The 18004-nt window shown below is 40.3% G+C and overlaps 1 protein-coding gene across 3 annotated transcripts in view; it reads right to left on the reverse strand.

The window, feature by feature from the left end:
• Positions 1-2502: 2502 nt before the first annotated feature.
• LOC108729383 (Myocardin-related transcription factor) overlaps positions 2503-18004 on the reverse strand; it is a 210796-nt gene continuing 195294 nt past the window's right edge. Inside the window, exons 5-14 of one of the 3 annotated variants that reach the window (XM_018458457.1) lie at positions 13329-13394; positions 8538-8834; positions 7957-8321; positions 7356-7652; positions 5528-5668; positions 5133-5316; positions 4753-5049; positions 3990-4603; positions 3361-3873; positions 2503-3227 (exon numbers count right to left, since the gene is read on the reverse strand). In XM_018458457.1, the coding sequence (XP_018313959.1) occupies positions 2913-3227; positions 3361-3873; positions 3990-4603; positions 4753-5049; positions 5133-5316; positions 5528-5668; positions 7356-7652; positions 7957-8321; positions 8538-8834; positions 13329-13394 (3089 nt within the window). In that variant the 3' untranslated portion in view covers positions 2503-2912. Of the gene's footprint in view, positions 3228-3360; positions 3874-3989; positions 4616-4752; positions 5050-5132; positions 5317-5527; positions 5669-7355; positions 7653-7956; positions 8322-8537; positions 8835-13328; positions 13395-18004 lie in introns of all 3 variants that reach the window. The other 2 variants (XM_018458456.1, XM_018458459.1) reach the window with 2 other exon arrangements.

Genomic DNA, 18004 nt, shown 5'->3' on the forward strand with positions numbered 1-18004 from the left:
TTTATCATTTCTATAAGCCTAAGACAACGGAGGAAGCAATATGGCGATATCTTAAATGCAGATATTAGCAAAACGCGATTAAAAAAGCAGCCTTTTACGACAAATCTGCAGTAACGCTGCAAATTGATTGATGCCTCGCGAGCCGTTTGCTACGAGTAAAACAGTATCTTGGATGCTGTGCAACTTACAAAATATATTTATAAGCGATCGATTCCCTTGGCATGATAAATAAATTATGAAATTCGTAAGATTTACGGAATCAATGCTTATTAATTCGATAAAAAAAAAAAAGAGAATGTTTCTGCAACTGGCTCTGAGAGCTAGAGCAGGGAAGGGAAGAAGACAGGAAGACGAACCGGTTCCTTTAATTAAATGCACTGAGTTCCGGCTTAATTATTTCCGCGGGTGTTTCAGACGGATTCGGCGATGCATTACGGGCGTTACGTCGCCGCTCCTCGTCTTCTCTGTCAGGGACTCTCGCACACACGGAACATGGCAGTACCTCGAGGTCTTTAGAATTCTCCATGAAGCGTGAATATGTTTGGAATGTTGCATTTTTTTCGTTTGCTCTTTCTCTAGTGAATACGGGAGAGGAAATGACGATCGCGGATCAATGTACCGTGTTTCGCTAATGAGACTGTGGGAACACACCTCACTAATTTTCTCACTAACATTAAAAAAAAACTAACAACTTAAATACGACATTCTCTCTCTCTCTTTCTTTATTCGCACTATGTAACGCCAGTTCCGCGTGGAACTAAAAAGCTCGCAAGGAAAAACAACACTTCGAGGCACGTTGGTTGCGAGGAAAATTCGGAACGTTGCGGCATCATTATAAGTGCTTCTCTTTAAAAAAAAGAATCAAAATAACCGCGACATTTTATTTTATTATTTCTTTTTTAGAAAAATCATTCGATCGCTGCGTATTGGGGTTTCGATTAGCACCATTGCTGTCCATAAACATTAACATGTATCACATGTACTCACTTAAGGGAATCTCAAATTGTGATTTTCACGTAGTCATTACGTATTATCTTATAGAGACATAGACACGAAGTTTCAAGCTGCAATAATATTATCCTCGAATTTCGGGATATTCTGTATAAAAAGTAATTTAGATAAAAAGTCAAGTATATGAAAAATTAATAGAAGTAAATATAATATTCAGATATCTTTCATACATCTACTCAAAGTACAAATATTTTTGGGTAACTTTCATCCAAAAATACGATTCATCATTTGTTTTGTCACAATTAAAGATTCCCTTGCATTTCATCAGGCAAGCAATCACGCTCTTTACCCCGGATCTACAATAGAGTTATAAGCCTTAAGCCATAAGAAATGGATGAATCATAGTTGATTATTTTCCTCGAATTTGACTGTAATTGGTCAATTTCTTATGGCTTAAGGTTTAAAACACCTATTGTAGATCCGAACTTAAGATATATCTCCCACATATACATGTACACACTCAAATACACATACACACACACATACACACTCACACAAATACACACAAGTTCTCGTTACCGAATTCGGCAGCGCGGTCCCTCGTCGTTATGTCAAAGTCCGAAGCCGCTTGGTCTCCGAGGAACGTCTCAGAACAGGACAGAACGACGTTTATTTTTTTAACACACAAAACAACTCTCGTTTGTCGACACAATGTTCCGAGACGAAATCCTTCGATTACGTAGCGATCGCCCGTCGTGCGATGTGCGTAATGGTTGCGGCTCGCGACACGCGTGGCTTCGATCTCTCTTGTTCATACAGTTTGGAAACATGGAATGTCACAAAACAACAAAAAGATTACTAGTCGCGGTGGAAAGATCGAAGGACCGCGCCGTGGCAACCGATCCCGGTGACGATTGTGTAGCTCGCTCGCGCGCGCAGCCATTCCTACGATTTCATCGCTATTATTATGATTATCGATTAAAATACGCAATAATTCCTAACATCACATGCTCTGTGGCTTAGAAAATATGTATAGCTGCGCTGGAAGGCCCCCGAACTCGCGTATTCAAACGTTACACGATTCGTAGACGTCAGGCGCACGTAGAAGTATATTTTACATATGTGTATACGTATGTATATATGCGTATGTATGTATATCTTTACAATAATTATTGTTATATTAGATTCTGTAAGTGTTTAATTATGCAAAGTTATGTTACGATTAATTACGGTTGCGGGAGAGGGGCAGGCATTTGGAAACAGGATTATCCGAGGGGATCATATATGCAAATGTTTTCTCGTCTCCTTGATTTGACACACACGCTATTTCTCGCAGTTATTAAAACCCAAGCAACACACGACTGGATAGTAAAAACTAGCTTAAAAAACCTGTCGTAAGCTGACTCTTTGGGAGAATTTTGAAAGTTGATTTAGGTCCTTTTCTTTTTTATATACGAGCGGCATGCACGCACACATATCGCTATTTCAGATTTTAATTCCAAGAAGAAAAACATTTTATGTACATATAAGTGTTATATATGTAAATATTTTTCTGATAGAGACCATCAATCAAAAGAATGACATGCGTTAGCGCTCATTGATCGAAGAAGACCGAAAGATGACACGTATGTCAAACACTGGTCCATAATTCGACAGCCTTCTCTCGTTCTTAATTGTTAATTACGATAACGATCCGCGCGATTATGTACCTATTTTTTAAAGTAGGTATACCTTCGAAATCAACACTTCTCGTGACGCGCGCGTATAAGTACACATTCGTAACGTCGGTTACAAGATGCATCAGAGACAAGGATGTCACGAAATAGCTTATATAAAATGCATCGGACAGACCTCAAGCAACACAATCACTGTTCGCTTTTCTTTGTCTATCTCGAATTATACTTTTGATTACCTGCCGAGAATTAAGTACATAACGCCGGATTGTAAGAGAGTATCTCGGGCTAGGTCGCAAAGTCTACCTTATCCCAGGTCATTGGAGATAAGTCGGACGACATCTTGAAGTCAGAGTCCTCCATGTTAAAGAGATCAAACGAGTACTGACTGCTGCCTAATAATGGGTCGTAGATATCTGTGGATGAGAGACTGATTGATGGAGTATTAGACTGATGGTTGGACGATGGCATTGTCATAGAAGGCGGTGGCGATTGCGGCATTAGGGAATCTAACCAATCGGGATCGTCCATATCCATCGGCATGTCGCAATCCAGTTGACCGAAGTCCATTGGATCCAATGTTTCCAAGTCCAATCCCAGTTCCTGAAAAATATAACAATAATTTGAATAACTGCCATCTGTATTTTTGTTAATTATATCATAATTATTTTGATTAACACATAGTTAAAAAATAGTTTTCTTCTTCTTAATAAATTTCCTCTCTAAGGAAACGTACTTTAAGATCCAAATTTGCATTATCCGGAGTCACTTCTTGTGGCGGTTGAGGATCTGGGGAAGCTTGCTGCATTGATTGAGGACTGAGTAACATCGCGGCGTCCAGCTCGGCCTCGGAGGTTAGCAGATCCGTGCCGAAGGAGCTAATCTCTTCCTGCTGTTGTAGTTGTTGAAGTGCAGTAGGTAACTGAATGGAGAACGCGGTTAATGGTAATGGCGGCGGTGGCGGAGGTGCCGGTGTCGATGGACTCGGACAACCACTCTGAGACACCTCCATCGGTATCGGACTAATTGGACTCATTGGACTGGCGGCCGTAAAAACTAACGACTGAGTCGGACTATCTGCCGGCGCGGTGAAGACCAGATTTGGCTGTAGCTGGCGATTTGGAGTCGTGGGAGTGGCTGGATCTTGCGCGGCACTTGGTGGTAGTTCGCCATTCTTGATCAGAATCTCCAATACGTCGTCAACTACTTGACTTTTTATGTGACTCTTTTGGACTGGTTCGATTTTGACCTGTAAATAAAATGCGACAAGTTATTCACAGTGTTAGAAGAATTTGAACATTACATTTTATTATTTATTACTGATTATAGAATTATAATAAAAAATAATTGCGCGCGCGCGCGTACCTTCAGCAACTTAGCAGCTTCGTCGTACTGCGGTGGCGGTGGTTTGATGTCTTCAGTAGTAGTTGTTGTTTGTTGTTGCTGCTGTTGTTGCTGCTGTTGAACCTGCGCTTGCGCTACGAGAGCACCAAGAAGTGAGCCATTCAGCTTTGTCGGCTTTGCCAAATTCAGGACGATAGCCGTAGGTATTTGGACAGTAGTGCTGTTTTTAGACTGATTCTTCTTGTTGTTAATCGCGGTCAGAGTCGCAGAATCAAGAATAGCAGTGGCATTGTTTGGTTGCGCTTGCAGGAAAGCTGCAAGACTCGCTTTCGCGTTGATTTGATGAATCGTAGCTTGTTGCGGTTGCGTTTGTTGTTGGCTGTGTTGTTGTTGTTGCTGTTGCTGCTGTTGTTGTTGTTGCTGCTGCTGCTGCTGCAAGTGCTGAAGTTGCTGTAGATGTAAAGCCAATTGTTGTTGTTGCATTTTGTTGTGTATATGTTGCTGAAGTGCCAGCTTCTCGGCGCGCACCGTGGCTGGTTGTGTCTGACGAATCTGCTGAAGCTGTTGCTGCGACTTATACAGCGCGCGCTGTAATTCCTCTATCCGTTTCCTCTGCACCTTGATGATATCATCTCCTGAAACACGAACTGCGTCGTAAAAACACCCACGTGTACTGTCTCTCGAATCAACAGCCTCGCTCGAAAGTCTCATCGCCTCTCGCGCGCACACCAAACACTTAAAGCGGCGCTCAATCTAACGAAGAGATATCGAGATGATGTTTTACCTGGCGGACTCAACGGGTCGTCGTGCTCGCTACTGTGGGGCGAGGCCGTTCGCGGGCTGCTCGGCTCGTCCTTCACAATAGAGCACGGACTCTTGACCTGACAGCTGGAATCATCCGTCGCCATCGGGCCAGGCGTGTCCATCAGGATATGACCCATGTGTGTTACGTGTGGTCCAGTAGAGTTGGAAATCGAGTTGCTGCTGGATTCTGTGAAGGGCTTTAATCGCTCGATCAGCTGCGGCTTCGAGCCCGACACTGGTAGATTCCGTCGTTTTAGTTCCACCTTTAGGTCGCTCACTGCAAACGCGACACACGAAATTATTTTCCGCTTCTTGCGACCGATCTTTCTCTAATGTGATTTCAAATTAGATTTCAAATACCTTTCATATCTTCTAGTTTGCCCAAAGGCCTCAGTGGGGGCTGTTCCGAAGGATTGTTCGAAGAATTCGACGAAGCCGGGCTGGCAGCGTTTGCGCTACTTCCACTTATACTACCAGCATCGCTCGCGCTGCTACTTGTGAGCGATAGCGGCTTCTGCGCAGCCGGCAAGATGATCTGAGGATACTAAATTAAAAGGAGAAAAAGATTTTTTAATCTATCTTTATGAATTTAAAAAGCAAATAATTTGGGAGAAATGGTACAAGTTTTTTTTAAAAATAATAAGAAATAAACAAAAATTATTTATCTGAAATTATGAGATAGATATATAATATAATACTTTTCGCTTGTAAAAAGTTTTGCTGTAATGCGCGTGCTATAATGCATGCATCAGTACCTTATGCTGCCACTCGAGCTGCCATTGGAGGAACAACTGTTGCTGCTGCAGAAGTAGTTCATAACTAGTCTCACCGGGCTGCGCGCCGCCGAGACCGGAAGTGTTAGACAACACTGGCGTCTTCTGCGCGTTTGGAGGTCCCTGTAGCAAGAATCATTACGTAAGGAAAATATAAAAAATGCAACGCGCGCTTGATCATTTATTATAACAAGTTGTACACGATTCGCAACCCGAATAAACCCCGCCTTTATGCATCTCGCTTTACGTAACGTTGTTCGCGACCCGTGAAGATTTGAGATATATTTTCCTGACATCACTGTCTGGCGCCCGGTGAAGAGGAGACCAAGGTAGGTAGGTAGGTAGGTAGGTGACGTAGTTCTCCGGTTCAGGCCAGGCCGAGTGATAAATGATACATCAAGATGTTTTCTGCGCCCTCATTTGCACGCCCATTCCCGGCTCGCTTTCACACCGGCCATGCTATATCTCGGATGTTTTGGGGCCCGCGCGCTGTTCGGGGCCCGGCGGCTCGATTCGGCTCGGCGTCTATCGGGGTCTGGGGGAGAAGACCCCGCGCAGCCCGCTCCCTGACTTCCTCGCTCTTAGGTGCAATTAGCGCTCGAATTACTCAGAGCTAACGAGGTGGGGCTCCGAGCCCCGCTCTGGGGAGATCGCGAGAGTTAATCACCCGATACGATCTACCTCCGAGGTTCCTCCGGGTCCCGAGAGACCGGGACTCTCTACGCTTCTTCGCCGTTCTCTGCGGCGGCCCACGGGAGCCGAGATTCACGGTCCATGCTCCGTACTCGTTTTTACCTCGTTCTCCTCCTCCTTCTCCTCCACGACCACCTCTTCTTGCTCTCGTGTCGTCCTTTTTGCCCGTCTTGTTTTTTTGCCCCGCTGCTGGTTGCCACGCCGAAATGCGGCCCTCCGTTTTTTTGCCCACGCTGACCGGCGAACACTTCGCCACTAGTTTGTAGTGCCACCCGGTCGTCCGTCCCGGGTACACGATAATTATCGCGCGCCTCTGTGTACATTCTGGCCGTGCTTCGGATTAAAAACTACTTTGCACCTCTCGTTTCATCGCTCATCGAACTCACTACTAGTTCGCGAGTGAGCGGAGCATTTCCGGTAAAATCTTTTGGCTCGAGTTTATGACCGAATAATTTAGCAATGTCGAGTAATTTAAGTTTAAACCGAATAATTTCGATGTACCAAACAAAAGTACTAAAAAGAAAATACATAATAAGGAAGAGAGAAGAAAAAGGGTAGCATTATATAAATTTCCGTTTCAGTAATAATATCCACTAATCTTTAGATCAATGTTTTATCGTTCTAAATTAATTACGAAATTAAGGATCGAAGCGATATGACTTCGAATGCTTGTGATGTAGAAATCAATTTAAATTACCGCCGATTTAATTACTGTATTTAATATTGTATTATTACAAAACTACTATTTGTTTAAATATTAAGAGAAAATAATGTTAATCGATCAACAATCGAATTGTCTTATGTAATATCTATTACGTTTAATGATTCACGCGATGGATCGGTAAGCGTGAACAGTGATGTCAGAATCTCGATGCTCTGAGAATACCCTTTAATAACTTCCATCGCAATTCAATAGCTGTTCTGTGAAGACATAATGCCCTGCGTAATAAAATCGATACCTCCCGACGAGAGAACCAACAGTATCATTTTGCAACACGGCGATAAAAGAAAAACGACGTATGCCCTCGATGCTGCTCTCCTTCGTGCAAGTCACACAGAATGACACAGTTGTTCTCGTCGCCGAAATGTTGACACAATAAATTGAAAGTGAACTTACTTTATACTCGTGGAACTTGATCGTGCGGGTCTTGGGCTGGCTCTTGGTCTTCGACTTCTTTCTGTTCTTGTCCTTCCCGGGTGCGTCGCTCCTTTGGCACGTGGGGACGGCGGCGGTCGCTATCGGGCTCGGCGGGGGCCGCGGGGTGATCGCCGCCGGTGGCGGCGCCGGGGGCGACGCTATCGAGATGTTAGACAGGGGACTCAAGCTGGACGTCGTCGAGCCCAGGGACATCGGGCTCGGCGCCGGCGCCAATGGTAGGAGGGTCGTCGACGGGCCATTCGTCGTTTGGCTCGCCTGTTAAAAGAGAGAGAGAGAGAGAGAGAGAGGTCATCCGGTGGTTTTTCAAACTTCCACAATGCGACTGACACGTGGTATCGGTCGCTATTGACATAATTGTGGCGACCTTTTAAATATCGGAATTGCGCGATTAATCTTCGTTGCGCTTGGTTAACGCATTGCCTAAATTGTTTAGAGATTAAGCTCGAAAAACTGCTAATTCTAGGTATGAGAGATAGAGCTCAATGACGCGTGTCGATATATAACCCAATGAAAAGATGAATGTTTGTATTAATTATTGTTTTCTTGCGCTAAAACTTACCTGCGTAGACATGTGTTGCTGACCCTGCGGAACTTGCTGCTGACCCTGTTGCTGCTGCGTTCCTACAACAGTGTTGCAAAGTTCGGCGAACGTCTGTATCGTCGATTCCGTAGACGTCTGTTGGAAAACGGGAGACGTCGACGAGACCACAACGGCACCGCCGGTCGACGGTATGCTCAAGGAAACCGTGACGATGCCCGCAGAAGCGGCCGCAGTTTCCAAAACGTCCGATGATCGCGATTCCAGCTGTGGTGAAGGTACACCCTCCGAGCTCTGGGAGTCATCCTCGAAAGTGATGTAGTGGTCCGGGTGCTGGGGTTTCGTCACCTGCCCCTCGCAGGTGGCCTTGAAGGGAATGTGACCCTCTGGGGGGAGAATTTAATCATGAAAAATCGTGTTGATATGTACACGGAAAAAACGAAAGTGTATTTGTTGAAGTATTTAAAAATTTAACTAGATACGAATCTAAAAATAATTTTGTTAAACCATTAAAACAATTATGTAGGAAAAAGTTATGATATTTTAGCAATCAGTTTGAGAGTCCTATATAATATTATTTTATGGATGCTATCGCGAGATACCTTTGACCGCCCTCTCGATGGGCTCTTCAGTATGAAGGATGTTCTTTTGGATGAGCTCGAGCGGTCCAGGTCGATGACTGAGCTGATCGTTGAGTTGATCGGCTAGCCTGGCCTTCTTCAGCATTCGCTGACGCTCCGCCAGACTCGGATCCACGTGACCTACATCCTCAAGGATGTGCTGCCGAACCAGCTCGTCTCTGCCTGGTCTCTGCTGGATCTTCGCCTTCAGCAAATCGCCTGTCTTCGCCCTTTCCAGCTGCTTCCGTTGCTCGTGAAACGCCGGTGGCGTCTTCAACGCTGCGCGTGCAAGGAAAAACATTCATGTCTTTTATATCGTACTTTATTTGCCCGCCCGGGCGTGATTAATTTTAAGCGCGACATTGCGCTGAAACGTCGCGGTGAAAGCTACTTCGAGTAGCTTTGAAAGAAGTCGAAACAGGGCTGTCATTACTTTCTCATTCGTATAATTTTAGATCGCAATTTTCGGTCTTTTGATCAAATGGACTTTTCTTTAAAAAAAAAGAAGAAGCGACGAATAAACGCCGAATTTCTTGGTACGCAACGTGACGCATGCAACAGGCATCAATTTCCGGAACGATGGTTCTCAAAGGCAGCATTTTGGTGTTAACATGACACGTCCCCAGGCTCCCGCATTCCTCAACGCCGTTAAATCGGTGGATAAATGATCCCCGAAATGTGTCCCTATCACTATTTCCGGACGCGGATGCTGTCGGTGCGACTCATGCAGACGTGGACGTCGTCATTACGCGGAATAAAAGGCACGTACCCACCTACGGTCGCGTCGCCGATGTCGGCAGCGGAAATGTGAAAATACACGGGCGCCCTGGTATTTTAACCGCGTGCCGTAAGTTTCCAGCCAGTCGTGGAACGGGGCACGCCGTCCGGCTCTTTCCCCGTCGCCAGTTTTTTTTAGCGTCTTCGAGATTAATCGTGGATGTAATTCCCTTGCTCGTCGTCGCGGCCGCGAGAGATGCAACGCGTTCCTCGTCGAATATTACTCTTCGGCTCGTTACGGAGAATTTACGGTACTTTTGTGAAGGTACGAAGGGAAAATAAAAAAGCAATGGGAGGTAGGGGTTTTTGATCTCTCGCGCAGAGGATCGCACTAAAGTGGGATGCTGCTATGAGATCCACTTATGGACCGATCTATAATTTACATCTTTTCGCAATACGTATGTTTCTTGCCTTGTTCTCTCAAGTAATTGCGATCGTGAGTCGCCGCGTGTTGGCGTCACTTCCTTTTCGAAGCCACTAAAAAATATCGGATTTAACATTATGCGGTGTCTACATAATTCCCATTTTGTTCGTGATTATTAACGCCAACATGATCTGAATTTAACAGCATGGGTTTTAAGTTCTTGATGGTATTAATACACGAAGTGTTAAAAAAAATATTCAACATTTATATGATAGATAGTACACACCATACTGACTAAAAAAACCTTCATGAACATAGATTGAAAGCTCTGAGATATTAACAGTTTTATATGTTAATATCATAATTGCCTTCTTGTCTCTTCTACGTGTTGCATACGACGTAAAAAGAGAGAAATTAAGATAAATGTGACTGATAGCCTATTTGAGAGAATTACAAGTCCAATGAGATGATCTCTCATCCAATTGTAACGGCTGGTTGATGTTAACTTACTGATTCCCGGTAAAATTTTTCATTATAAAGCGTGTACGGAAATTGAATCAGAATATTCAGAACGCGGTTTCTAAACGTTTAGATAAATCTTCATGTTGCATATAACACGTAAAAGTCAATGAGTCAGTTATGATACTAACATACAAAATTGTTTATATCGTAGAAACAGTTGAGTTTTTCTATGTTTACTAAAGCTTTTTTACTCAGTATGATGTGTGTATTATCTACCATATAGATGTTGAATGTTTTTTTAAACAACCTAAATAAACACCAGAGATTTTAAATCCATATCATGTCAATGTTAATATTTCTCTATTCGGTATTTTTATAATTTTTACAAATTTTTTTTATGTATTTTTTTTATAATACTTGGGTTCCCTGTAAAGTGTGATGGTATCACACATTAATTTTTCTTAAAAATCTATGGAGTATCAAGTTTCGTTGGAATTGGACTGATAGAAAAATGTATGCCGCATAGAGTTAAATCTACACCAATATTTTTTAGAGTATTTTGTTATTTCCCTTCGGGAACAAAATAGTCAGATGTTTGAGATGTGTTCCAAAGACATCTGACGTCCTTGCCATGACTATTCTAATCTCAGACGAACCGTCCGAGGGACGTCGTTAATTTGCCGCTTTCCGTAATAAACGTCGCTTTCCGCGGTTGGAATAGGCTCAAGATTCGGCAAATAAAACAAGAGACACTGCTGTCTTTACACGACGATTGACATCCTGGGAGAAAAACGTGTAGGTCTATTTGTATTTGCACTTGCTCGTTGTATTCGCGATGGCAATACGCATGATGATGTACGATTTGGCGCACATTTCATTGTGGAGAAGCAACAAATTTGGCGGATATTTAATACCGTCGTGAACATAATGTATTATTATATAATTGCATTCAATTTTGCATGCTTAGCATTCTCAGCATTTATAACTCTTCACATGTTTTACTCTTTCAGTGAATAATTTTCAGTATCTCTACACTGAGAAAAAAATATCTTAATTTCAAAGAAATATTTCTTTGAAATTAAGATATTTTTTCTCAGTGTAATATTCATATAATATTTAATAAAATTTAGAAGCAATTAAATTTTTGTTTAAATGTGTAATCTTATAAGTGTAAAATAAGAACAATAATTTTATTGAAGTGTAAATATAATAAGAGTAATATGAATTAATATACAGAATAGAATAAAATAGGGGAAAATGCACCTCAAAAGGTGATCAACATAATGCCACCTTAAAGTTTAAGTCTATAAAATATAATAAAAATAATAGCGCATATATATATATAGACGAAATAAACTAATAAATTCCTAGCTAAGAAATACATAGTTAATGAATTGCAATGAAGATTGAAGTAAATTAAAATAATAGTTATTCAAGATAACATACTTATAAAAAAGCAATGTCTAAAATAATAATAAAATAATAAATTACTAGCTACGAATATATAGTAGAAAATAAAGAATATAAAACTGAAAATATCTTTCAAAATAGTATGAGAAGATTAAGACGTTAGATTTTGTATAATATTTAAATAGCGTTGTCAAGTAAAAAGAGTAGTAGTAAAAAAAAAAGAAATATTAGAGGAAGAAATTTTTCGGTTCAGAAAAACATTTCGCGGGAACCTATCAATTTCTGAATGTAATGGATTTTTAACGTAATCAGCCGGCTTCTGCGAAAACAACTATTATTTTCAGGCGTACGAATGTATATACGGGGCTTAATTTTAAAGCCCCAGAAAGTCGCAGATGAATGAACCCTGCGCGGCATGAAAATGCATGTGCACGCGACTTTGCGTGTAAAATTGAACGAGGCCTATCAAACGCACCGCGTATTTTCATCAAGCCGACGATATATACCGGGCGCCATAAACGCGCCAACGCGCACACGGTAACAAGAGCAATATTTTAGGGTGTGACCCAAATAATTACTGGATGCTCGTGCTCTCGTTCTGGTAAACATTTGGTATCCATCGTAAATCTACCGGGCAACTAGACTGCTGTTGATCGCTTCGGGATTTCGGATGCGAGGGCGAACACCATACGCCGTGCGAACGTTTTTACTTTTGTTTCTTCATTTTAGTCCACGGTGTGATGAGGAAAAATGATCGAATCGTTTGTTTCATGCAGAAAACAGCGTTGTGAGAAAATTAAAAAAAAATGTATTTACATCTTTTAGAAGAATATAAACGCAAACAAAATACTGATGACGAATATTCTTTGACTATTAAAATATATTCATAAAAAGTTTTAAACAACTATAGATATATTATATTTGCATATTGCTCCTTATTACCTTAAAAGTGATACAACTCAAATAATTAAGTTTCTCAGAAAGGAGGGAAAATTATTTTTCAACTTGACAGAAAATTATTGCCTAATCAAATGATATACATAAAAAAAATATATTCTTAATATAATCAAATATTATTTATATCATTTTAGTTCCATCTTAAAACAAATCACTCTTTTTGAGTTATGACGATTTTGACAATTTTTTATGAAGTTCACTTTTGATAATTAATAAGATAATATTTACTTAACGCATTCATGGTAATAACTCGAAATTGTTTTTTTTTAGTTGTCACTTTCGAAGTATAAAAGAAGTGATATTTAAAAAATACAAATTTATTGTATTTTTTAGGAAAGAAAACTTAATTTCTCTTGAAAACTTTATTTATCTTTTTTAGAATGATTGATTTAATTATTACAAGATTAATTGACCGACTTAAAAGCGACCTAATTTGTTTCGCTTTAAAACTCACAAAAAACGACAGCTAATTGTCAATTTGTTTAATTGTTGCGAAGCAATTTACCACAATCTAGATGTGTCCTAGATATCAGTCCTATACTTCTTACGTATCCTTGAGAATGGCGTGATAATTAACTCGTGCGTGTATCAATCGATCCCACGTGTGAGCGAAGACGTTTTTAAGACCGCAGAGACTAGCCGGCAATGACGTTCAATGACGGTCGTAACGAAAGTTACGTTGATCATCGCGAGTATCAGCGAGAGTTTTAACAGCCCTGAGTCGTACAGGCGCAATTTTCCGCGGCGTAGAGAGGAAAAAAATGTATATAAACGGTGTAATAAACAAGCGGATCAACACTTACGTGGCATGATGCCTTGCGCAACCAGCTGATTGATGGGTCGCCTCAGCATGAGCTTCACCTTTAACGCTGCAACAGAAAAAGGGTACCGCCGGTCATAAAGTGTGCCTCCTTAGTTATGGGGAAGAAATTAAGGGCCAATTCGAGCGAGCGGCCTCCTCTTCGTGGAACTTTTATTCGAACGAGTGCGTTGCACCTCGGTGAGTCGCTCGCTCGTGAAATTCTCCCATCTCTCAACAGCATCTCGCTCCAATTTCTGTGGGATTTCCGCGGAGGAGCCGCGACAGCCGCGAAAGCTCAAGTCGTGACGCGGCATGCTTCTATAAAAACCGCAGAGATCAAAGTCGATCACTCGCCCCAACTTGTGGCGCGGATCTTTCCTGCTGCGTTATTTATCCTGCACATATCACACGTTTTTTTGGTCCTTTTAAAGATAAAATAATGTTTATAATCATTATTATAACAGGGTGTTAATTAAAGGAATAAATTAATTCGATTCTGTTTTTATTAGCATTATTTTATTAATATATACAAATTTTTTTTTAAAACAATAACATAATCAAGATTAAAATAGACATCTTATACATTGGATACGTTGTCTTTTTAAATAATATTTTTATTTTTACGAAAATTTTTAATTAACATAACCATACTTTTAATTACGCATAGGTTGATGTCGATTAAAACCTGCTTTTCTGTAAATCGCAAAATGCAGATGCAAAAATGCGAAGGTGCTTTGGATCGATCAAAAAGATCGAGAAGTTCACGGTTCGTTCTTCGCGCAAGATACCCGAATACAAATTAACACACAAAGGGCCGGCGGTTATAAATACGCGCACGACGCGGGCCAGATTGCATAAATTGCCTGCGAAAGAGGAAGAACAAAAACGCGGAGGCCGCATGGCCGTGCAATCTGAATTCAAAGCAGCCAATGTGCCGGCGAAATGCCTGGCGCACTGCCTTTGAGCATAATGGCTCATCCGCGGTGGGATTTGTTACTTCAGTGCTGCTGCTGAACTCGTAATTCGTTCAGGTTCCCTCGAATCGTCAACGAATGTTAAATTGGCAGCTCTCCCTCTTTCCTTCGATCTCTCGTCTTGTTAGAATTAGTCAGCGTTGAATGAAAATTACACTTGTGGCATTGCTTCCTGCCGTTGTTTTCTGCTTTACACCGACGTTGATGAGTAATGATTAAATTCCTTGCGCGTAGTTACATTTAAACTACTATTTCGGGATTGAGATATGCCCACTGAGATTTCGGGCAACATTGTATTTTGGCATGGAAATAACTTAAATTCGCGATGCGACAAATCCCTCGGGGAGGGATTCTATGATGATCTATCGTCTTATATTCCTTACGTAAACAACGTACGTGTCGAGCGAGACAAAATTATAATGGAATTTGATCCTTTATACTTCCTTTTCTCACTAAGCTAAGTGCCATCGTGGTTAGCGTCTGTCCTCCGTTCTTATAATAGGTACCTTTTATTTTCTAGCCGATTCTATTTTGGCATTTATTTTGTTTCTTCGCTCCGCCTTCTTTATTCCACTTCGATGAATTTAAAATCGTTTGGGAATTAATATTTTCTCGTTTCGTAATCAGTTTTCGTGTATTTTAGTATTTCTATTTGTTTGTGCACCCGATGCTACCTTTGTACAATAAAATATATAATCACGAGTACACAGCTACATTCCGAACGTGATTTCCAGGATCGATAACGGGGATACTGATCAGGAATGCTCGTTAAGGGATAAGGCTATCGCGATTAAAGTGTGTTGATAAGATTCCATAGTGTTTGCTTGCACTTTGTACCTACGGTTATAATAATTTGTACTTGATCGCAATTTCCAATCGGCGCGTTTCACGATTATCGCATCGTAATAATACTTTGCGCTAATTAGCAAATCCATTCCGTTAAATTAAATCAGTCGGTTAGTTGCTGCAAAATAAGTTTGCCAATTCTCCACTCTACCTAGTCTCTTTAATAATACTATGGCGCGCAAACTCAACAATATGTCGTAACGACATTGCTGCTCTTTATGGACATTCGACTTCGTTCTATGATGTCGCAATTGTGGCCGCGTTTTATGAATTGTCAAGAAATCTTGTGGATTCCGAAGTAAAACCTCGAAGTATACTCAAACAATTTTAAAGATTTTATTTCATGCACGGAAAGAACAGTTTTGCTAAAATATCTAAAAATTTAGCTGGATACAGATCTGAAAACAATTTTGTTTGGACCATTAAAATTTAATAATTATGTAAGACTTAAAATGGTTGCTAGAATGTTAAAACTTTTCGCAGGATTGCCAAAAACATTATTAGTGTTTTAAATAATTTTTTTTATGGTCGAAATAAAATTATTTTCAGACCTAGCTAATTTTTTAAATAAAACCACTTTATTCGTATATTTTCAAAAAATTTTTTTTAATTTTCAGAAATTCAATTATTGTCGTAAGTTAATACAATGAATTGAAGAATCGGTGCATTGCATGGTTTTCTCAATTTTCAACTTTATAATTAGACGATAAATAATGAAGATTTGAGTAAGTCGGAGATCCGGGCGAAACGGAGCAAAGCATAGTGGAGCAAATCTAGATCGGAACACCAGAGGAAGGATAAGAGACGCAGAGAAGATAGATACTAACGACCAGAGTGGCGTTAGCTACCGAGAGATATACTGGACCAAACGATGGTTCTCCCATCTCCCTTCCTTCTTTCTCGTTCTCTTTCCTTGTTTCTTAAGCATAGCACACGTGCATAGTTGCGCACGTGCATAGTTGTCCCGTGTAGCCGATGGCACTGCAGGTTACGACTTTGTGGCTCGTGGACGATCGCGCTTACGTGAATTCCCACCGTGTTTCGCATTTCTGGGAGCTACTCGTCGTTATTTCGCTTCGTAAGCCACGCCGCACCGCAGCGCGCTGTGCCGCTATGGCTAATTTCTTAACCCCGTGGGGTCGAGCATCCTCTGAGTTCCGCGCGAAATCGAGTTTCAACACATCGTAATTAATGGAGATATGTATGAGAGAACGGGAAGCGAAACTCTCAAGAAGATAACTTTCAAACACATATTTCGCGGCTTATGAATAGACATTGATAAAAATATTCAGAACAACGAATTTAGATTCAGACATTTAAAATAAATAACTTTATTGCGTTGAGTGTCGTTCTTATAAAATATTTGAAAAAAAGTATACATTATTAGATTAACATAATATTTAAAAAAGTTAACGGAAGAGAATTATATTTATTTTTTTTTTTTTCGTAAAAATTATAGCTATTAATTCGGAACAGCTGTAATTATTTATATGGAGTTTGCGTGTACAAATATACGAATGATTAATGCGTTGGAACATTGCTAAGGTTGCTATCTATCATATTCCCAGTATTTCCAAATGTTTACACAGTAAACACAATAAATCTTGCGGCAGACATCTTTTACGATTGCAATAAAACTCACGATGCTAATATCGTGAGTACCGATACTACCTCCTTATGGAAATCCCATCGATTCGTAACGCGGGTCTATTTACGCGAGCGTTTACATGCATGCATTATGCGTGCGGATATATCGGGGGTGCTCACTTTGAACCAAATTCATTATCGGCCTCCCACGCATCGGCCGTGTCGGGTTTTCGTGTTAATTGCAAAGTTTCCGGATGCCGTGAGATATGGGAACCACGCGCCGCCGCAGGCATTCGCGCCATCCGTAGAATGCAGATTTGCATCGGTGCATTCCTTGGGGGAGGCGATTATCCCCACGTGCATCGAGGCATACAGCCTTTACCACTTTGATTCTCGCTTCGGCCGTATCTTCCCTCTGCGATGTAACGCGATTATACGGAAAGAATGGTTTTGATGGAACATCTAAAATTTTACTGGATACAGATCTGAAAGTATAATTTTGTTGAAAATTCAAACTGATTGCTAGAATCTCAAAATTTTTTGCAGCATTACTCATAATTTTTTAGTTTTCAATATAATTATTTTGGTATAGTCCAACCAAATTGTTTTCAGATCTGTATTCCGCTAAATTTTAGATCTTTTAACAAAATCTTTTTGTGTACGAACTCACGATAGATAATTCAACGAATAGTAATCGATCCATTTGTAAGAATAACTGGATAACACTTAATTGACATTATACAATAAAGACTGTTATCGATGCGACTTTACTTCTATATTCTTTGTGTTATAATTTGCGCACAACTAAGCATACAAAAAAAGAATAATTTTGCTGAAGTCTTTAAAAACTTAGGTATATAGATACAGATTGGAAAATAATTTTGAAGAACCATCAAAATAATTATACAGAAAACTCAAACATAACAAGCAATGTTGCAAAAAGTTTTGACATTCTAGTAGCAAATATTATCGTCAGATGACAGCTGTATGCCAAAAATAAATGATATTTTTAATTTTCCTCCCGATACAAGCCGATGTTTGCAATAATTAATTTTTAGGATCCCCTTAAATCAGAGCGTCAAATCCACATAATATAATGTTAAATCCACACCATATATATATATATATATATAAATATGGAAAAATTTCGTAATCGTAATCCAACAATTTAAGATTATTACACATATAATGAAAATAAAGCATCTGTAAACTTATCACATCTAATAAACATATAATGTATTTTTTCTGAAAATTGTCAAGTATTACCTAA

This window comes from Mycetomoellerius zeteki, unplaced genomic scaffold (assembly GCF_001594055.1).
Source record: "Mycetomoellerius zeteki isolate Tzet28-1 unplaced genomic scaffold, Tzet1.0 scaffold73, whole genome shotgun sequence".
NCBI lineage: Eukaryota > Metazoa > Arthropoda > Insecta > Hymenoptera > Formicidae > Mycetomoellerius > Mycetomoellerius zeteki.